The sequence below is a fragment of the Leishmania martiniquensis genome, chromosome 25 (genome assembly GCF_017916325.1).
Source record: "Leishmania martiniquensis isolate LSCM1 chromosome 25, whole genome shotgun sequence".
Classification (NCBI taxonomy): Eukaryota; Euglenozoa; class Kinetoplastea; order Trypanosomatida; family Trypanosomatidae; genus Leishmania; species Leishmania martiniquensis.
This window is the reverse complement of record NC_090160.1, coordinates 627,538-649,346: the sequence shown is the minus strand read 5'-3', so window position 1 is coordinate 649,346 and position 21,809 is coordinate 627,538. Positions and strand designations below refer to the sequence as shown.

The 21,809-nt window shown below is 62.5% G+C and overlaps 3 protein-coding genes across 3 annotated transcripts; all 3 read left to right on the top strand.

Moving 5' to 3' along the window:
• Positions 1–1,095: 1,095 nt before the first annotated feature.
• Positions 1,096–2,733, top strand: LSCM1_05370 (uncharacterized protein; the record flags this gene model as incomplete). Its single annotated transcript, XM_067322837.1, has 1 exon — positions 1,096–2,733. One exon carries the CDS (start codon positions 1,096–1,098, stop codon positions 2,731–2,733), a length of 1,638 nt encoding a protein of 545 aa, XP_067178202.1.
• Positions 2,734–8,867: 6,134 nt separating this feature from the next.
• LSCM1_05367 (uncharacterized protein) lies at positions 8,868–9,950 on the top strand (the record flags this gene model as incomplete). Its single annotated transcript, XM_067322836.1, has 1 exon — positions 8,868–9,950. One exon carries the CDS (start codon positions 8,868–8,870, stop codon positions 9,948–9,950), a length of 1,083 nt encoding a protein of 360 aa, XP_067178201.1.
• A 929-nt stretch (positions 9,951–10,879) lies between these two features.
• Positions 10,880–11,494, top strand: LSCM1_05366 (uncharacterized protein; the record flags this gene model as incomplete). The annotated part of the gene is made up of 1 exon (XM_067322835.1): positions 10,880–11,494. The coding sequence occupies one exon, from the start codon at positions 10,880–10,882 to the stop codon at positions 11,492–11,494; it is 615 nt and encodes a 204-aa protein (XP_067178200.1).
• Positions 11,495–21,809: the final 10,315 nt, after the last annotated feature.

The window sequence follows — 21,809 nt, the reverse complement described above, 5'->3', positions numbered from 1 at the left end:
TCCAAAGGCCCCTAATGATGCCGCGCTGGGGCCGGAGGAGGGGGGCATTGTCATCGCCTTTGCCATTCTCAAGGTGTACGCGTACGGTGAACACGACTCCGCCACCGCGCACGCGTGGAGCAGAGGTGTGTTGCTGAGCAGCAGCCACGCCACCAACACCCGACATCAGACGGTCAGCAGTGCAGTCATTCGCGCTGCATCGCACTTTTCGTCGACCACGTCTCCAGCCCCTGTCTCTGACTGAGAGAGCATCGTTGCGGAAGGAGGAGCGGCGCAGCTCCTGATTCACTGCGCACGTGGTGTGGTCACTCTCAAGGCTGTGAGGCCAGCTCTAGCAGGCATGGTTGGTGTGCAGAGCGCCAAGAGAGGGAGGGATCTGTCGCGCTGGTGTGCAGGTGGGGGCTTCTCACCTTGGTGCGCCCCCCCCTCTCCTCTTCCTCGGAGCCCTCCGTGGTCTGCACCTGGTTCCGCTACTCTGGTGATTCTGCCTCCCTCCTCCCCACTCAACTCGATCTTGGCGGGCGTGTCCGTTGCTGTCACGCCCCGCCCTTCTCGCTGCGCGCCCCTCCACCTCGCTCTCTTCTCGGGTCGCCGCGCTTATGCGCTTCGGTGGCGACTTGTCGTGCATCCCAATACGGGTGTAGAGGATGTGCATAAGAAAGGCGTGCCGCTTCTTTTCAGGGATAGTGGCCAACAAGTCTATCGTGCTCACGTGTCTGTCTCCCTCCATGTGGCTTTAAGCTCTCCAGTGCATGTGGCACCAGGTCAGCTACGATGTCCCCCTCCCCCTCATGGCCCTCAGCCACCTCTTCTGCCCCTCTCCACTATCACTACCCTCTTCCGCTGATGCCTGGGCTATGGTGGGCGATGCCCAGCGCACGGTGGCGGTCACGCTGAGAGGCGGCATGGATGCACGCCACATCCGAAATAAGTACACGCAAGCATACATATAGACGCGTACGGCATCACCACCGCCGACACCCTCGGGGCCACACCCATACGCACTACCCGGCCACCCTGCCCCCACCCCACCCCCGAGCCCCTTCTCGACCAAACAAAGCCTTCCTCCTCCTTTCCTTGCACACCAGCGCCTCGATGGAGGTCGCGCCCGCATCTCTCAGGTCTCTCATAGAGCCGCTCATTGACCTCATTCACGGAGACTTGGTGCTGGAGGACATAGGCTGCCGACGCGTTGCAGATGCGTTCGTCGCCCATCATGAAGCAGCGCTGCGCCGCGTCGTCACCGGCCACGCCCTCCCGGACGGGTTGTCAAAGGCAATAGAGGTGTACTGTGTGCGCAGCTGCCTCCTCAATGCACCCGAGCTGCTCACGCAGTCGCACGAGGTGGTGCAGATGCTGCAACGGTTCGCCGACACCCTCATTGAGGCCGCCAGAGCCTCGAAGGGGGAGCAAGAGTGCGAGAGGCACGACACGCAAAGGGTGTTCAGCGAGGATGAAGAGGCGCGGCCGCCGTCGGCACAGGTCGCCGAGATCGAAGCCGTCCCCGCCGCCAATCTGCTGGCTACGTCAGGAGAAACAATCAAGGAGGACGTAGCAGTCTTGCAGGCGAAGCCGGAAGCGCAGCGCTGCGCACGCCTTATCGACTCCCTCGGTGAGGTCGTCCTGGGTTACATCATGTTTGCTGCTCAGCAGTGTGCGCAGCAAGCGCGGGAGTACCTTGCAGGTGCATCCCGGCACGGCACTCACGTAGCGCACGTCTCCTACCACGCTGCGCTTCAGCAATTCGTGAAGTCCGCTGTCGAGCACCGAGGGGCGCGCAAGCGAGCGCAAGAGGCAGAGGCGCAAGCTCTTTTGTTCGGTAATGACTACGCTGTTGTGGTGCCACGGGCGAGCAGCGAAGATGGGGGTGACAGGGATGAGGGTGGCCCCGTTGTGATGCGTGAGCGGGACCAGCATGGCGCCCCTCCAGTCGCCTCCGAGTCATCGGAAGCAGACTTCGCCGCACAGGTGCAGGCTGCCATGGAGAGCATGCCCTCCTCCCCACAGCTGCTGAAGTACCCCGTCCCGCAGACCGCGAGCACTCGCAGGGGGCGTGCGCTGCACTTCGTGAACGACTCCGTGACGGAGCAATGTGAAGCGTTGGCACACATGAAGTCGCCTGTGGTGCTGCACGGACAAGAGCGGCTGCATTCAACACTGATGCAGCCCGCTGCACCGCACCCACGCACACTCACGGAGGTGGAAGGGCGAGCAAGCGCGCCGGCCGAGCCCACCATGAGCCCAGAGATCGTTGTCGACCCCTTTTCGCTCGCGGCGGCCTCGAGCTCCCTCGTCACCTCTGCTGAAGAGCACGAGCCACGTGACGACAGCGACAACGACGCAGCTCGGCCGCCTCAGCGGAAGCTGCACAGGGCCGATACCGTTTTCATTGGTGCTTCAGAGACGAGTGTCCTGCGCATGATGGAGCACACAAACGACGACGGAAGCACGGGCCATCACCTGCTGCCAACACCGGCGTCTGCCTCCGCCTCCATGCCGTCCTCCACGCTCCCGATCGGCGCGCAAGGGTCGTACAGCGCCGGCGGCACGACAGGCGACACCGTTTCCTCCGCCAGCTCGGCAACAGTCGCCCCTGTCGGCGCTGTCGATGCCCGGGAAGGGGTGCGGCTATGTCTGCAGAAGCAGGACGCCGAGCCCCGCGCCTACTTCCTGTGCGCTGCAACACATCGCTTTGAGCCGTGTGTCGCGAGGGGCTTCTTTTGCGAAGGCTGAGTGGGGACGCGGGGCGTCAGTAGAGAGGAGCGCAGGCTCGTGCGCTCGGAGAGCAACGCGCGCACACTTTCACTCGCCGAGCGACCGAGGCCGGACGGCAGGGGACGTGTCACAGCCCTCCTTTTACGGTGCTCATAGTGGCATTGCTTCGAACAGCAGTTTGACAGAAGAAAAAACAACCGCCGCGTGTGGTCGGTGCCGGCGCAGCACGCGTTGGTGTGGAGAGAGAGCGAACCCCCTCTGCCCCTCACGCCATGCCACCTGTGCCCCACCACTGCGCCAGCCGCCATCAGAGAGAGTGCCAACGAGAAAAAGGCCTGGCCCCCACATGTGGGGGCCAGAGTGGGCGACGTTGCTGTGTGTTGCTACAGGTTTTCAGTGGAGGGCAGTCCGTCTCACCGACCGCCCTCATGCCCCACCTATGTACTTCAGAAGCGCACACACACATATATACACACCTCTACCCCCTTAGCTTACCACCTGCCTCCCCTCGCCTTTCCTTGACGCGTTGGCACAAAAACATTGCAGAGCACGCGCACCTTCCCCATCATTGGAGCACCAGCGTCTCCCCAGCGCGACGCTGTCGAGGAGGGGGAGAACAACAAGAGCAGGAAGCAGTCCCCCACCCCTCCTTACGTATCATGATCAACCTGGATGCCTACGCGCGGTACGTGTACGAGTACTCCTCGCCAAGCACAACAGAGCACCTACGGCGGACTGTCTGGGGTCCACTTGGTCTCTGCTCTGGTGCATCAGCCTCCGTCGCGTCCATCTCTGTTGCGCAGCCATGGAGAGGAGACGCATCGGTGCAGCACGAGATGCTGTACGCCTTCCCGCCCGTCACGACGAACGCGCGGTGTGTTGGTCGTCGCATCGAAGTCCGCCTCACTGAACTTCTTGAAGCGGGTGCTCTGTCGACGCCGGCGGTGACCACCACCGCCCCGACTGCAACGGCTTGGGCCTCCCACTTCGCACCCCCATCTCGGCTCGCCGCCATTGGTTTGCCCTTCTGCGTGTGTGTGAAGGCGCGTACAGAGCGCCTCACATCGTGGCCGCCCCTCAGCCCCTCCAGCATGCGCCCTTCCTCTTCGCAGGCAGAGACATCAAAGGCAGCAGCGAGTCGCAATCCACCGAGTAGGCCCCTCGTTGTCGTGGTAGATGTGGGGGCAGCAGAAGCGGTGCTGCGAGGGAGCGACCTCTACGCGCCGGGTATTGTGACGCTATCCCGCCCTTTCCACACCGGAGAGCGCGCGATCGTGGCTTTCTACGTGGAGCGCGTTGCAAGCGCGGTGGATGAGGAGCAGAACGGGAGCTTCGCGGCACCGCGTCGGCTCGTCAGCGCACTCCCCACTGGAGCCACGCTTCCCGCCGCACAACTCGAGCCTGTCGGTGTGGCAGCCGATGATCAAGATGAACACCGCCAGCTCGGCGTGCTGGCCGATCGCTCCACGTTTCTCGTGTGCATCGGCAGTGGTGTGATGCGCATGCAGTGGAAAGAAATCATGAGCCGATCGTCCCGTGGCACCGCGCTGCAGATGGAGTGGACGCCGCAAGGGCAGCCCTCCCGCGCCACCCTGCATGCTCTGCTCGGAATGACGAAGAGTACTGGAGACGGGCATGAGGGCAGCAGCACACCAATACCGTCACAGACATCACGAGGCGTTCGAGAGGAAGGCGAGAAGGCTTCAGACGTGCTCTTCCTCCAAAACTACTCGAGCATGGTACCGGTGGCTCTCTTGGTAGAGCATCTCTCACCAGCCGCCCTCCGCCGTGTCTGGACACAGAGCGACGACGTGGACCAGGCCCACTCGCCCACGCCGTGTACCATCCTCGACGCCTGCGCAGCGCCAGGGGGCAAGACGAGTCTGTTGCAGGAGCGCGCCGATCAGGAGAGGGCGGCAATGCTGAAGGCAGCAACACCTCCTCCATCTGCCTCAGTCGTTGCAGAGCCGTTTCGCGTAGTGTGTTGTGAGCGTAGCCGATCCCGCCACGAGCAGCTGATGAGCCTCCTTCACCGCCACTTTTCAGCCGACGCGGGTGGGCCGTCTACGTCACCCTCACAGAGCGGTGCCCCGGCAGCTGACGTTCCATACGTAACTCGCACGTTGGAGTCCCACTGCGTCGACACAAACAAGTTTCTCAAGCAGAAGCTCACCGATGCAGCCGAGGGCAGCGGTGGTAGGGCCGCATCGCACACGGACAGCTTCAATGCGGTCTTACTAGACCCACCATGCACCGGCATGGGTCTGAGGCCGAAATTGATGCCCCACATGCAGTCTATTGACTCCATCCAAGAGGCAGCCGACTACCAGCAAGCTCTTCGACTCATACATCCGCCACATTCGCGGCTCGCCGGCGGCGCCTGGTGTACTCGTGTACAGTACCTGCACCACCACACTGGAAGAGAATGAAGCGAATGTCTTGCACTTCCTCCGCACGTACCCCTCTGTGCGTCTCGCCCGTGCCTCCTCGCCGGCCCAGCGTGCGCTGTGCAACCTCTCCGCGGTCCACAGCTCCGGTGCCCAGCGGGACACGGGTGGGAGTCACGGCGGCGCTTCTCGGTTCCCGTGCCTCCTCCAACACGAGATCGCTGAGGTGCAGATGGCGAAGGAGCGGACCGGTGCTTTGGGAGGGTCGTTGGCGGCGCTCCCGTCCACAGATCCGCTGCTGTTGCTGCGCTTCATGCCTCGCCCACTTGATGCGTACAATGACACGTCTGAGGACGGCGTGAGCTTTTTCGTCGCTGTGTTTCTCTGCTACGGCTACACAGACGCGTAAGGGCCCTTCTACAGCCTCCCATCGATCCGCCAGTCCTCACCCTCTTTCGAGGGGGGAGGGCTTGCGAGAACGGGCTGAAGTATGCGTGCTGTGTCTCTCTCGCGTGCTCCTCCCCTCTTCTCCGCCTGTTTCCGTTTCACGCTGCAGAAAGAAGTTAAGTAAAGGCGGTGATCAGCATGGCCGCGTGGCCCAGCTGCAGGATAAGATTCCTTGCCGATGCTGCTGTTAGTGCTGCAGCAGCGGACATGAAAAGCGGAGGGGAAGGGAGAAAAGGTCGGATAACATCAAGGGAATCGAAGGAGGGGTAATGCACAGCCTGGCGGATCCCATTGGGCGCGCCCCCATCACCACCACCACCACCGCCGCCTTCCTCTTCGCCATCCCTACACAAGCTCAGATGTTTGCTGCCAACGTACTCCCCGTGGGTCAAGCATCCCCCCATCAGCTTTGCCTCGTGCCTGCCTAACGATGCAGTCCCTCGCTCTCTCTCTTCCCCACCCCCCTTCCCTCGAAGCCCGTCACAGCAGCCGATCTCCGCGACTCGGCCCGGCCTTTCAGCCCCGCCCACCTCCACACGCAACGGGGACACGCTTCGTCGTTCCCTCCTGCGTCCTTCTGTACGTCAGCACCACAAGAAGAGCCGCACCACCCGCCGCCCATTAGCCATGCAGACGATGGACACGCGCAGTGAGTCGCCGCGCGAGATGCCATCAGAGGAGATACCGCTCCTCATTGAGGACTTCAGTTGCGCCAACAGTTTCGAGGAGCACGTCAAGGTCATCGAGCAATACCTGGCAACTTTGTTTGAACGAGAGCCTCTCTTGCAGTCGTTCCTTGTGGCCCCCGCATCAGCGGCGACGGGCAGCAGCGCGCCTGCGAAGGGGAGGCGCGTGGCCGACATGACGAGCGGCGCCGCAGCTTCCCCCGCACCATCAGCGTCGTCTGTTACCTCTTCGTCGCCTCTCTCGGTAGACAGCGCGGCCGCACACGTTTCCACCGCGTCGAGAGTGTTTGGCCAAACGATTTCCCTCAACGCCGCTCAAGCTGCAGAAGGGGGGTTTTCCGCAGCACCAGCGACCGCACCGAACTCCGTGACGCTCGATCGAGACCTGTCGATTGCGGTGGAGGTGCACGTCCGAGACGCGGCCCACCCCATCACGCAGCAGTACTGCACCCCCCTCTTCTTTCTCGTGAGGAAGGTGATGGTGAATCCGTCGTACCGGGAGAGCGAAACCAACTACCTGCTGTCGCTGCTCTCCACAGCAGTGCGGCAGATGCTGCTCCAGCTGCTGAAGAACCGGTTCAGAGGCGGCGTCCTTCGGCTGTGCCCGACATCCAGCCCCGCTGACGCACCTGGCTATGCAGCGTCTTCGCATCAGCAACAGGCCAAAGCAGTGAGCCTGCTGCCCTCACCGTTCTTCTACCCAGACGGGTGTGCTCCGTGCTTCGCCCCGCCGGGGACTCGTACAAGCAGACTTTTGTTGGTGTGGCTCCACCGCTGCCGACCTGTGCCGCGCCGTCTCCAATGCCAGCGACCCCGCCGGAGTCGTCCCCCGCGATCAGTACCGCCGAGTGGACGCTCTTGCATCAACGCAGCTTCACCACGCGATTCCTCGCGGACGCCTTCGGCTGCGCTCCGGAGCGCTGCCAGTCCCTCTCCGACTACATCGACCTCTTTCAGTTGCACGTGGGGCAACACAGTCGCATCCGCAGCGACGACTTCGACGGAATCTGCGTATCCCTGTGGAAGAGGTATGTGCTTCCGATGCCGTGGAAGTTTGGTTCATATGGGCCGTCTTTGGACGGCGAGCCCATCGGCGGCGGCGGCGGCGAACACGACGGCGCAGGGGCCGAAGACAGCGACGGTGGTCCGCTCTCCGCTGCGCCGTCGCCCCTCACCTGGGAGAAGGTGCTGCGTCGCGAGAACGCGTACACTCGGCTCCTGTGCGGCGCCTTCACCCACGACTTTGGCACCGCTGCCCCTCCGCTGAGGCACGTTCGGTTCCATTTCCAGTGGAACCAGCTGCAAGATGTCGAGGCGCACGAGGTAGCCGGGCGGGCCAGCCACCTAGACCCTTTCCTGTACGCCCTCGCTACAGCAGGGCACGACTCCGTCTCCCTGCGCTGTTGAGGTTCAGCGCTGCGGCGGCGCAGGCAGCACAGCGTAAGTGCTCTATTACGGCGCAGGCGGTGGTGCGCGACGACAAGGACATCCAACATGGTGTGGGTGACAACCTCGCAGGGGTGTTGGTGCAAGGCTATCTGGAGTCTCTCACGGGCGCCGCTGTGGGGCGCAGAAATGCCCCCGCACACGGAGGCGACGGGGACCTTGATAGGCGAGGCTCGGTAACCAATCAAGCGGTGCGGCTGGGAGGAAATGACGGTGACGGAACCTTCCGCGAAGGAGCCGACGACGAAAGCGAAAGCGACGCAGATGAGCGTAGCGACAGCCGCTGCAGCGAGGCGCAGCTGCGCGACTTGGCGGCCCACATTATGGAGTGGACGGGGTCCAACACGGCGCTGCATGAATTCCTCCTCCAGCGCTTCGCCACATCCCTGACATCGGACGACGACGATGACGATCGTGGCGGCGATGGAGACGCGCACGCCGACAGCGATGCCAGCGCTGGGCAGCCTGCCGGAGCCACTTTCGCGGCGCTGAGCGGCAAGCGACGTGAGGCGGTGGTGGCGCGTCACCTGCGCAGTCTATGGGAGGAGTGGGAGGTGCATCGGCAGTGCTGCTCCAGCGAGGCGAGCGCAGCGCACCGGCAACGACACGACGGAGGCGCCGAGCACGAAAAGGATGTGCGTCGCAGTTACTTCCCCAGCTCCTTCTTCTCTCGCTTCGCTTTCGTCTGCGCGACGCAGGTGCCGCATCCGGCAGATGTTCGGGTGCTCTGGCGGCTGTGCCTCGACAGCCTTCACCGACTGTTGGTGGATCCCCCGCATGGGCAGAAGCGAAACAGCTGGCAGCGCCTTCTGGACTGCCTCGCCATGCCTTCAGAGGATCCGCCTGTCGACCTTCGCCGACCGCTGCTTCTGCAGAAGTTGCAGCTGCTGCGCTACGCACAGGAGGCGCTCCTGCGCCTATCGGCGGACAACGGCTCCCCGGCGGCGGCCACCCCAACGACTGGCGCAAAGACGGAAGAGGACGGAGCAGGGACCTCGCTGACCAAGAGCCCTGTCCGGCACCTCATCACGAACGGTGAGGTGCTGTGCGTCCCTCCACCGCTGCCGCAGCCACCGACCACGACGGACGTGCTGATACAACGCGCAACGGAGCTCAACTCCTCGACGCGACCGCCGTGGAGGGCGCCGGCGTGGAGTGGCTGCAGACGGACGCGCTATACAACGACATGTGCCTCTTCCTGTACGTCAACAACGCACACGAGGGCCGCGTCGTACGGTTTCCTGACTTCGTCCAGTGGCACAGCCCTCGCGACTTCGTCGATCCAGGCGGATCGTCACCAGTGTCCCTCAGCGACAACCATTACCTGTCAGAGCGCATGCAACAGCGGGAGCGGGACGAGGGAGCCGGGAGTGGCAAGGGCGCCGGGCATGTGTGGTGGTCTCTGTGGCGTCGGGCGGTTCCTCGCTCTCGCGATGACATCGTCCACGGTCTCTTTCGCCCGCTGGAGGAAGCCACCAAGGTGCTTGCGTGGCTCGCCGCCATACCAACAGCAGAGCTGCTGCTAGAGGTGAGCAACGCCTCTATCGCCAACGCGTTGCACCGTATGCTGTGTCACCGCTTTATTCTCGGCAACGACGGCGCCCATCCACCCTGTAGGCGCAGTCGTTCTCGTGATAAGACCGAGTGCAGCTCACCAATGCCGCCCTCTACCCGGCAGATATCCAATCACGGCATTCCAACCACTCCGCGCATACGCGCCCTCCACCGATACGCACGAGACAAGTGTGCAGCGCTCACAAAGGATTTGGAGGCGGCCTCAGCGCTCTTCCTCAGTCATCGGAGCGCCGTCGGCAAAAGTGCTGCGGCTCAACGGTCAACGGTGGAGTCGGAGGCCATGGTAGCCGAGATGCTTCGCGGATTCTTTGCGAATGCCCTTCACTACCTCGGTGAGATTGAGGTGAGCGTGTGCACCGCGGTGGCGCTCCAGTACCTCTTAGGCTTCTCCACGAATGCGGAGGCATCCTCCACCGTGCACGCGCTTAGCTCCCCCGCTGCGGCATCCCAGCAGCATCAAGCAACCAGTCTTCAGATGCGCGCCGTCACGGTGAGCATGGAAACGTGGTCCACCGCCTTCGCGAAACGGTTTGTTCGAGCAGAGACGCGTGAGGTGAAAGAGAGCACGGTGCGTTTGACCTGCATGGCGGAGCGACCGCTCGACACGTGCGCCTGTTTCCAGCAGCTAATGGTGCATCAAGACTCCTCTCGGTCTCTCCGTCTAGCGCTTGCGCTGACGAAGGAGGTGCTGTAGGGCGGGGGGAAATAGGGGTACACTGCGTGTCGAGGCAATGCACGTGAGTGAACTCCGTCTTCTCTACCCGCTCGTTTTCCTGATCTTCCGCGCCCGAGCCTCTCCAGTCTGGTGTGTGTGGGTGTGTAAGCGTCTGCTATGACGCAAAAATGGTGCTCAGCAATGGCTGTCGTACCCCAGACCTCCCTTCAGCCACCTCCCCTACACACGCACGTTTCCCCACGGCTCCAATCATCGTGACGCGTGTCAGCAGACACAGACTTCTGCGGGGGAGCAGTGTTGCGTTACTCGCAGTACACCAGGCGCACACACAAAAAAGGCGGCGATGATTAAGGTACACAGCGTGCTTCTGCGCACTGCGTAGGCGGCACCAGTCTCTTCAATGCCTACTACGCGGTCGTCACGTCCCCGATTTCGTGCGACTATGCCCGTGGCGCACGTGCGTGCATGTGTCCCCTTCAGCTGCTCCCTAACTTCCTCGTCTCCCCACCGCGCAGATGTCTATACACACACAGATATATATATATAGGTGTGGGTGTGGGTGCGTCTCTTCTCTGGAAGCCGTTCCCTTCGCGTTCGTCATCGCGCTCCATCCCAAACCGCTCTGTCATCGTCTCCCTTCTCCTCCCCTCTCTCTGCGTTACCCTCGGATGTGACCCTCTGCGCCCACCACACCCCATGAGAGCCGCTCCTCCTCCTGCCCCCTCCCCACGTTCCCTCTGACGCCCTCTCGCTCGTTCCTCGTTGCTGCTCCGCCTTGGCACGCGTGGCGCGAGTGAGCCGGTCGGTCTGCCTGCGCGACCAGCCTTGCTCGCGCAGCTGCGGTTCATCTGATAGGAAGGGAGTGCGAGAGTCGCACGTCACACGCAGGAGGAGGAGAGCTACCGGGCAGGGCAGGAAGATGGGCAACGGTTGCTGCGGCTGCTGTGATGCGAAGCCGGTCTACAGGCTCGGCGGGCCCTCGTCTCGGGCAAATCGACCCTGTAAGCTTCCACGATGGCCGCCTCTTCAAGGTCGTCAAGGGCCATACTTGGTATTTCTACAACGACACGCAGGACTACCAGATGGAAGTGAAGGCCGAATTCGGCGACGGCTCGAACATTATCAAGATGAGCGACACAGAACTCGTGCGCAGGAGCAACGCCGGCGCCTGCACCGCCACCATGTCGGTGTTCCCGCTGGAGACCAAAGCCATGGTGAAAGTCCGGGAGCTGAAGGGCGTCTACGTGAAGTACTCCGGAATCGCCTTCACCGAGGCGGACCGGCAGAGGCTACGTCAGAAGGCCGCCGCGCAGGTTAGCGCCAACCTCGCCAAGATGCGCAAGCTGAGCGAGATGAACCCGAAGATTACCAACCAAAATCGGCTCCTGAAGGTGGCGCGGATGAAGAGCAAGATGTACGCTGACACGTCCTTCCCGCCCACCTCACAGTCGCTGATCCGCTCACAACCTTACTTGGAAAACGCCCTGGCTTTGTGTGGCAGGCTGCTGATGAGTAAAGGAGCCAGTGGAGGGGTCGAAGCCGCTGTGTCGACGTGCGGGTAGATGGGTAGCAGTGTGATGTAGGGTTTTATGGTTGAAGGGCAAAGGGGGAATGGTTTCGTGTTTTGTGAGTGTGTGTGATTGGGGTTGTTGGGATTTTCTGGCCTTGTGAAGGCGCTGCGTAGTGCAATATTGGTGTAGTGAAGCCTGAGGGTCAGTAGATGCGGATGTCTGGGGGACTGAGGTAAGTAGCATCTTCTTTCTGGCGAACGGTTAGGTGATTGGAGGCGCGCTTGATGCCTGTCAGGAATGCCCGCCGTCCCTTATGTCTTCGGGCGATGCCGCACCACCTCTGGCGGTGACCGGGTCAAAGGGCTGTGTCGCACGGAAGTCAGCGATGTGCCGCGACGAGTGTTGACGGTCAGGTGCCACCTGGCGTAGCGCTGAAGTGGCCTGCAACCGCGTGCATACCTGTGCCTCATCCGCTGGGCGTGCAGAGTGCCAGCGTGGCTCCAGCGCGGCTCTCCCTGCCCTCGCTGCCTCCCGGCGTGGGGCGCCTGAGCCACCCCCAGGGGATGTGAGATGTGGGGACCTGGATGATGGACGCGGGTGCGGGGGGTGGGCGGTGGTGCGGCCACGCGTGTGTGGGCGGCTGACTCGCACGGCGAGGCCGCAGGACATACTGTCACAGTGCCGAGAGAAAGAGGGGAGGGCGAAGGGGCGGAGCTTGCAGACAGAAGGAGAGATGTCAGGCGGCGTCGTGGCGACTGGGAAAGGGTGGAAAGCGATCGAAACGGAGGTGCGGGTGCTTTGGTCCGAGTGATCTGTGGATGATAAGGATGGTGACGCGGCGCCAGGAAGAGGCGGAGTCTCGGGGAAGTGATGCCATGAGGGTGTGAAGGCTCGGCGCCGAGGCGAGGAAAAGGTAGTGGGCGTAGTTGCGCTGAGCGCTAGCCTCCTCAGCCACTGCATGTTCGTTGCGAAGGTGTGTGGATGTATGTTCGACTGGCTTTCTCCGGCCATTTCCCCAGCACCTCTTTAGTATGCGTTTCTTTAGCAGGCGCCATGCGGGATGCCTTCTGCGGTTGCCGCTCTCTTGACGCTGGTCAGACGCACTCTCTTCCTCTGCATCTTCTTTCCCTTCCGCTGCCTCCCTCCCTCTCCTCTCTCCGTCTCCCCCTGTGCAGATAACTGCCGCCGCCCATCGTTAGACTCTGTGTGTGTGTGTGTGTTCATATCACCTGCTGTCCGCAGTGGCAAAGGCGCCCGGCACCAGCCGAATCCGCGCATGGGGGGGGGCCATGTCATCTTATTACTATCGTGGCAGCGACGTCCGTGGCCGCGGCTACCACCGAGCCCGTGGGGAAGCCGGGTTTCATCGTGGCCGCGGAAGCTACGCGGCTGCCGTGGGGCATGGCAACGTGGGCAGCAACGAGGAGCCGCAGCGTGGTCCGCCTAACCGCTCGTGCTCTTCTGGCGACGACGACAGCGAAAGGGGAGACGGAGGCCTTGGAGTCAGCGTGCAGCGGCACGCGGGCCCACCCATTCCGCTGGAGGCTCTCGAGTCTTTCCTCCGAGGCGTGGACGGCGGCAACTACAGTCAATTGAAACAGCTCACAGGCCGCACGTACAGCTTAACGCGAGAGATGGGCCCAGACCCCGCTTCAGTGGCCATCCGCTTCGTGCGCATCCAGCCAGATCCGTTTGCCCCAGGGAGTCAAGTGTGCGTGAGCGTGCCAGCGCCGTTTGATGTGCGCGCGTTGCTGCACTTCGCGAACTCGACACCTCCTGGGCTCGCCACTGCAGCCCTCGACATCCATTTCTCTGCGGCAGATGTCGCGTGTCGCCGTGTTGCGGCCGAGGACTACATGCTTCGCTGCGTAAGAAATGGGTTTGAAGCGGGCCGGTACGCTAATGGCGCAGTGCAGACAGTCGATCAATCGCAGCACGTCATCCCCCGAAGCGCTGTGCACGTTATGGACCCGAGCGAGGCCGGCGACGGCGACGGCACGTGGGCTGGTCGAATTGATGTGTATTTCCGTGTAAAGCTGCCCGGCCACGGTCGGCGCATCGACGGTCGGCGCATACATCAAATTCTCTTCTCCGAGGTGCTGCCAGTCTTCCAGGAGAAAGTTCTAGGCTGTGACCACCGGGCACTGTGGGCGCACGTCACCTGCGTACACGACCAGGAGTGGCTGCGCGCACAGCTACGAGAGCGCGGCCTCACGGCTTTCATTGCCGATAGTGCCGTACTTCCACGTGCGGCTGGCAACTCGGATAAGCCGTTGAGCGGCCCCAACGTTGTCGCCTTCTCGTCCCCCGATTCCCTGCGGCACACGTTCCATCTACCCTACTCGGGACGCTCTCTCAGCGGCGCTGGTCTACCGCTCGGCCTCACCCTCATTGCCGGTGGTGGCTTTCACGGCAAATCCACACTCCTGCGTGCGCTGGAGCTCGGAGTGTACAATCACGTGCCTGACGATGGCCGCACCTTTGTCGTTACGGACCCGACAGCGGTCAAGATTCGTGCCGAGGACCGCCGCGCCGTGCACGGGACAGACATATCGCCTTTCATCACAAACATTCCTTACCGCGCCAGCACGACTGCCTTCTCCACCGCCGACGCGAGTGGAAGCACTAGTCAGGCCGCCAACATCATGGAAGCTCTGGAGCTTGGCTCGAGGGCGCTGTTGCTGGACGAGGACACGTCGGCGACAAACTTCATGTATCGCGATCCGCTCATGGAGCAGCTCATCCCGCGTACAGAGGAGCCCATCACCTGCTTCGTGCACCGCGTACGTGACCTCATTCATCATCACGGCATCTCCGTGATAATGGTGGTTGGAGGGTCTGGCCAGTACTTTCCCATGGCAGATGTTGTCCTGGTGCTGAGCACGTACAAGGTGACAGACGCCACGGCACGAGCCAGGGCAATTGCTATTGAGGGTGTTGGCGGGAACGGTGCTGGGCTTGTGGAGTCGGCAGCGCCGCCTGCAGCATCCGCGTTTCGTATGCCTCCTCGCCGGTGCTTGCTGTACGCGGACACCTTCGGCAGGATTGGTTGCCAGAGCCAGCAGCAGCAGCCGCATTACCACCACGAGGGCTACGGCGGAGGCCGGCGAGGCATCAAAGTCAGCGGCTCCGGTATGGATCGCATACGCATGGGTGACGAGGAAATCAACGTGACGCTTTTGGAGCAGCTCGTAGAGGAAGGCCAGCTGAACGCCATCGCGCAGTGCCTCGCGATGCTCTACGATAACGGCGACGCCACTGCAGCCCAGTGGCAGCGCGAGGCAGCACCCTGTCCAAAGTACCCGCCGTCGCTGCTGAAGCCACTGAACACTGATGCCGCTGTAGCTGTAGGCTCGCCAGCGTCAGGCCTCTCCGACTTGGGCCGCCTTGTGTACAACTGCGAAGGACGACTACGGCAGGCGCGACTGGAGCCGCAGACCTCATCGTGCTACCTTCCAGCTGGATTCACCGCTTTACCACGCGTCTTTGAAATCGGAGCGGCTCTCAACCGCCTGCGCACCCTCGTTACCGGCTGTAAGTAAGGTAGACGGATGGGCAGAGGCGGTGTGTTGGTGTGCCCTCTCTTCTGTGTCACGAGCGTATTGGGAAGGATTGAGCTGTGTAGAGGGAGGGGCGGATGTACACGTGAGCGCGGCTGTTTTTTTGTCCGGTGATGGTATCAGATTGCGGAGTTTTGATGTGCAGAAGGGAACTGAAACGCAGTCGAGAGCATCGGGGTGGTGATGGCGACGACGATTGTCGCTGCCGTTGCACCGCTGCAGCCGCCACCCCCACATACCCCTCGAGGAGGTCTCTCCGTGGCGATCCACCCTCCACCCAATTCCGCTGTGATGGAGATCGCGCAGAAACTTCTGTTCGGCGTCATGTCCCTCATAGGTCCTCCCCCTAACCACACGCACGCGCAGAAAGCGGTAAGTGTGTGTGTGTGTGTGAACAGCGATGATGGCGATGGACCCACTCGTCCAATCCAACTCTCCTGACCACCCACCCACCCCCCTTCAGCGCGAATTTCATGTCAAGCTGGGCGTAAGGTTACCTGCCTCGTCAGTACGAATCGAGTGCCCCTACCTGCGTGCAGGCAGTATCGCTCCACGCGCGCACCGGGTTGAGAGGAGGCAGGCAAGTTGCCTAGTGGCCGCAGCCGTCGAAATCGGAACATAGCCACGCGAAGGGCCCATCTTCAGGGCCGACCACGAATCGGGCATACGCCACAGATGCACCGAACCTTGTCACCTTTCTCCTCACCATCCCCACATGTCGAAATCGGGCACAAGCCCCTTCGAGAAGGCTGATGTATTGCATCTCTTTGATGTCCCTCCTCCTCATGCGGCCTCCGCATCGAGCCCGACGGACGGCGGAAGCGATGGCGACGACGCACCCATCACGGAGATGCAGTACATCGCGCTCCTCGAAATGATGGCAGCGCGGCTAGGCATCGCGCATGCCGAGGCAGAACGCATGTTTCCATCTTACAAGCACAGGCTGTGGGCCACCGAGGCTGCGGGCACCGCTGTCAACGCCAAGTCCTCACAGCTTCCTCCCCTCTGCGCCCACCTCTCCCGGGAAGGCGCCGCGGCTTATTACTGGCCTAAGCCTGACGCCCACACCATCCCAGATGTGCGCTGCTGCGATGCCCGGGAAGCACACAAGCGGGAAGCGCTTCCGGGGTCCGGTCACGGTCCCCATGTGCACTGTCTGCGCTGCTTCCAGCAGAGCATCGAGAGCGCGCCGCCGCCAGGGCGAGGGGTGCCACCGCCAGTCGTTGTCGACTACCGCGACGCTGCAAGTCTGCGGGCGCATCTTGAGGAGCATCGAGGACGTCACGCAGCGTGCCTGCGCCTCATGGAAGGCAGCAGCAGCGGCAGCAGCGACCAAGGCGCAGCAGGTGAGCTGTTGTCCGATGCCCACCTTGCAGCTTGCGAGGTGGCGGCTGAAGAGGCTAGCCGTCATGTGTGCTTCATGGCTTCGCTGGGAACGGTGGCCTGCCCCTTGATTGTCTTCTACTGCGCCGAGTGCGACTCCTTCGCCCCGCTGGTGCGCTTTCATCTCGTGGGTGACGCAGAGCTGAACGGTGCCACCTCAACTCTGCGCAGCACCTGGGAGTCGACGGAAGGCATCAACGTGGTGCTGAGTCGGCTCCTGCTGAGTTTCCATGTCCTGTTCATGTTCAACGCAGAGCGTTTCGGTTGGCAACGATCCAGCGCTCCGCATGTAGATCGGAGCCTTGTCACCAGCGCCGCATGCAGCACGCGGCACCTTCTCTACATGTTTAAGCCCCTTATCTTCTCCGAGGCGGAGGAGTCCTTAATCGACGAGTTCGAGTCCGGTGCAGTGTGCACGTATGCCGCGGTGGTGCTGCCGTATGCCAGTGTGGCTGGTAATCCTCCTCAGCTGCTCCTGCGGGAAGACGCAGAGGGGGACGGGCCAGCCGCCACGTCAGCGGTCTTGCGCTTCTCCCCGGTAGTTATTGGATTTGCGATGGGGTGGGCAACCGCCGAGCTTGTGGATGAGAAGGTTGCGATGGTGCTCGAGCATTTTAGCGGGGCGGTGGCTGCTTGCCCGCTGGAAGGCCGAGAGCCAGCCTTCCATGTCACGACGCGGATGGTGTACGTCGTGAATACGGGGAAGTGGGAGGTGGCGCACGTCCTCTATCATCGCCTCCTGCGGGCTGATACGGAGCTGCCATTGAGCTACGCAGATGAAGCACATGACGGAATTCGGGTGCGGGACGTGTACGAGGTGGATGTACCGATGCCTGCGAGGGCGGGTGGCTTTATTCGTGGAGGAGCGCCAAGCGTGGCCGACGAGCGGAGCGGCGAAGGCAAGGAGGCGGAGGGCAGCGATGACGCTGTGGCGATCGATGCGCTTGCCATGGATGGGTGCCCCTATTCCATGGAGTCCCGCACAATCGACTTCTTTATGCGCATGACGGCACTGGCCAAAGCGATGCATGAAGTGGCGGCGTGGCGGCGCACCATCGACGAAGAGCCGTCGCTTCTGTGAGCGGCTGAGAGAAGGCGGCATCGACGGAGCTCAGTGATTTTTTTCTTTGCTTGTGTGAGAGGGAGAAATGCTGAACTTGCCGGCGGCGAGGTCCCCCTCACTTGGTCCTCGCGTAGCTGAATCCACGGAATGTGTGTGCGACAGGCGGCAGCCGCATCGCCATCCCTCCGCCCGCGTGGCCTTTTCGGACCCGAGGCGCTAACGAAGCCACACACACACACACATACACATACACGCACACCTTGCTGCTTCATCCGGTGTAGCCCTGCCTTTTCATAAGGCATTCAGTGTAACTTCAAGCGCGCGCAGCTGTCTTCGCGGGCCCCACGCACGTGGTCAGCAGGCTCGTACGACGTACTGCATCCCACACCTGCGCAGATGCATGCGCCGTGCTCGGGAGCAGCAGCTCCTTCTCCTGTCCTCTCTCGTGCTTCGCGCTGGCGAAGGAAAAACACGCTTCACGATGCCCACGCAGCAACCGAAGGTGGCGCAGCACCCGCGTCCGTCCACGTCGGCACTTGTGCGGCGCTGGGACAACAGAAGGGGGTTGGGGGGGCACACACAGGTATGCATCGGTTCGCTGGGCCGCATGCGTATGCGGGGCCTCCCTCACTCTCCGGCTATGGGACACATCTGCGCACACATACATGCACAACTCCTTCCTCCTCTCCTCCCACTCTCTACGCGCGTGTTGGCCTGCCCCTCCGTCCCCACAGTATCCGAGAGCGGCGTGGCATCTAGTGCAGTGTCGCTCCTTGTGGGAACTTTTTTGTTATTGCTTCTTCTTTCTGCTCTGCGTGCAGCTGTGCATTTATACACGAGACGGCGTCAGCGGCAGCGGGGGAGGTGGAGGGGTATACTCGCAGCGCAGAGAACACACATCGGCTTGCCCCACCCGTCGATCCGGACAGCGCGTCCCCTTCGCACACCGTGTGGGCAGAGGCAGCGGTGGACAGCAGAGCTGTCGACGTCGAATGGATCCTTCGCCGAAACGGCACGCATACGAGCTGCTGCTGCGGCAGCAGCAGCTCCCCAGCCCGCTACCTCATCATGGGGTCTTCAAGGGAAGCGCAGGGGCCGGCTGCGACTGCCCTGCCCTTCCGCGGCTCTCACCTAATTTAGCGTCTGCGGCGACTGACACCCCTGAACCTTGCAGAGGTCCTGTGCTCTTCCCATTGGCAGCGACGACGAGCCTGGTGCCCATTCTCTCGGGGCGAGCGGGCGCTGCCGGTGCTGCGGGGATTACGGTGACGGCGATGCGAGAAGGCATCCTCTTCCCACAGAAGGGGGCCGATCCTGCCCCGGGGCGTCCACCCCGACAGTGCATTCCATGGCGCTGACCGTGGTGCCCTTCGTCAGCACAAGCGGCCGGGCCATGGGCAGTGACGGTGCTGGAGTTGATGCACCGCAATGTGGCGACGCAAGAGCGGGTGGTGCCGGTCAAGATGGAAACGGCACAGGTGGTAGCGGTGACGGTGTCGGCTACTACTCTGGGACCTCTCCGTATGGCAAGCTGGCCCCGTTGTCGCTGAGCACGGAGCGAGTGTGTCCACACTGCCTGCGGCCTTATGATGTCCTTGAGTCAGCGACGTTCTTCCGCGTGGATGCGACGACGTCGACATCGCCGCTTGGACCGTCGCCACGTTGTCGCAAACTGCTCCCGCCGCCGTCCCAGGAGGAGGAGGAGGAGCGGCAGCAGCAACCATCGGCGTCCCCGCGCTTGTATGCAGACGGCGCAGGGGACGGCGGCACTGCATCTGGGCAGCTGTTGTGCAGCAAGAGCAGCACAGCCGCTGGGTTCGATGAGGACAGCAGTGATGGCATCAACTGCAGCGGCAACTGCATCGCATCCTTTCATCCACCCGCTGCCGCGTTCACCTCGCACTACTTCCGTGCGCTGCCCCCGCCAGCGCTCATCATGGCAGCGGCAGCCCGTGGCGCATCAGCGCCGCTTGCCATCGAGGACTACCACCCATCGCCGCCGCTCGATAGCCCGACGGGTGGGAATGAGGAAGCGAGGCAGCCGCTTGTAGTGGTTTCCGGGACTGCCAGTGACGCTGCGGGCGGTGGTGGAGACTGGAACGGGACAGTGGTGTGCAAGGTCGCTGCCGCGCCGCACTACTCCTACGTGAGTCCCACGACCTGCAGAGGGACGGTCTCGCAGGTGCAACTACTACAGCAGGATGATGGCAGCGAAAAGGCGGCAACAGAGGCGGAGCGCGAGGAAGAGTCGCCGTCGCTCGAGGGCGGCTCCCCCTTCTACTCCCCAACTGCTGCGGTGCCGTTGCCGAACAATGGTTACTACCGTCACTACTTCAAGGAGCTCCGCCAGCTGGGCCGCGGCACCTACGGAGGCGTCTACCTCTGTCGCCACATGATGTGCGGCGTCAACCTCGGCGAGTTTGCCATCAAGAAGATCCCAGTGGGCGACAAGGCCACGTATCTGCAGTCGGTGTTGCGCGAGGTGCGCATCCTCGAAGAGGTGCGTCGGCACCCCAATGTGGTGGAGTACAAGCACAGTTGGGTGGAGGAGGCGCAGCTCGCCGACTTTGGCCCGCCCGTGCGCTGCCTCTTCATCTTGATGGAGTACGCGTCCGCTGGCTCGCTCGACACGTACCTGGAGCGCTACGGCAGCACCCTCTCTACCCTCGCCGTGTGGTATTTCTTCCTCAGCTCGGTGGCGGGCACGGCGCACCTTCACGAGAAGCACATCCTGCACCGCGACTTGAAGCCGCAGAATCTGTTGCTGGTCGCGATGAAGGATCGTCCGCCGCGCGTGCTGGTCAGCGACTTTGGTACGGCGGCGCTGCTGGAGGACATCTCGTATGACCGATCTGGTGGTACGGGCACGCTCGAGTACATGGCGCCGGAGCTCCTCGAGACGGCAGCCTCTCCACGCGGTATCAACGATCGGTACGTGAACCATCACACGATGGCCTCTGATGTGTGGTCGCTTGGGATGGTGCTGCACTACCTCGCCTTCGATGGATCGCTGCCGGAGCGGCGCGAGGACGGTAGCGTCGATTTCGACCTGGCGCGCCGCTCGCCCAACGTCAGGCCACCTGAAATGCTCCGGCTTCTAGAGGCCATGCTGCAGCTGGATCCCGCAAAGCGGCCGCGCTGCAGCGACATCCTCGGCTCCTCGATGGTGCAGTCCATCATGCGCATCTTCAACCAGGATGACCACAGTCAGTGGGACCTCTCTATCCAGCAGCTGCAGCAGCAGCAGCAGCGCTCAGCCGCTGCGTCGCCTGCGATTCTCCCGTCGAAGCGCCCGTCTCGCCAATCAGCGCCGGTTTCGGCTTCCCTGGGGAATGTGTCGCTCAACGACTCAGAGCCTCCGGGTTTCCATTTCAACAGCTTACCTCTTAGCGATCGTGTCGGCAACTCGATCATCGCTGTCTCGGCCCCCTCGCTAGGCCTTGGCATGCGAGCCGGCCGCACGAATGCGGGAAACACGAGCAGCGCACTTCATAGCAGCCGTGTCGAGCTTCTCTCCACGTCGGTGTTGGCAGAGTTGTCGGCGGCGACGGCGCAACATGGGAGCGGCGGAAGCAGCAGCAGCGGTAGCCTCCCGGCAGGGAAGCAACCCCCACCGCGCCCCCCATCCACCGTGATCGCCCCGCATGCCATACAGCAGCAGCAACGTGCCCATGTGGCGGTCAGGCCACCGCAGTCACGAGCCCCTTTCTTGAGCGCCAAACAGCTTACAGGCTCGTCACCACGGTGCAGGGCCGACGTCAGTGTGCAAACTGATCCGGTGGTAATCGTGGAGAAGTAGGAGCGGCACGGAGGGATGAGGAGCGCGAGGTAGTGGTAGGGGGTGGGGAAGAAACATGACAATGCTGCGACCCGATGCGCTGGCATTGGCCCATACGGGCATCACCCCTCCCCCCTCTCGCTCTCGCACCATGCAGACGTGTGCGTGTGTGTGTGTGTGTATATGTATGTGTATGGGTGCGTGCCCTCATCGCTCTCTCTCTGCCTTTCTATACTCCAGTGTTTTTGGTGGGCTGCCTCTTCAACTCGATGCATGTCTCACCGGCCCTCCTCTATGTGCTCTTCACCACTCAAGCCCTTATTAGCACCCATCCCCGCCTCAACGCAACCCATTGAAAAAGAATCGCGCACCGGCGCGCAGTCGGTCTCAGGGGCCTCTCCTCCACCTCCTCCGCCCCTACCCCGACCATGGAATGAGCGGTGCATGCTTGTATGCACTTCCCTTCCCCTCTCTCCCTCAGCGCGGGCTGCTGCCTTAGCGTCCTCGAACCCCACTCTCCTCCCTCTCCCTTCATGGTGTTGCGACATCGTCCAACAGGGGGTTGTTGGCTGCCAGCTTCAT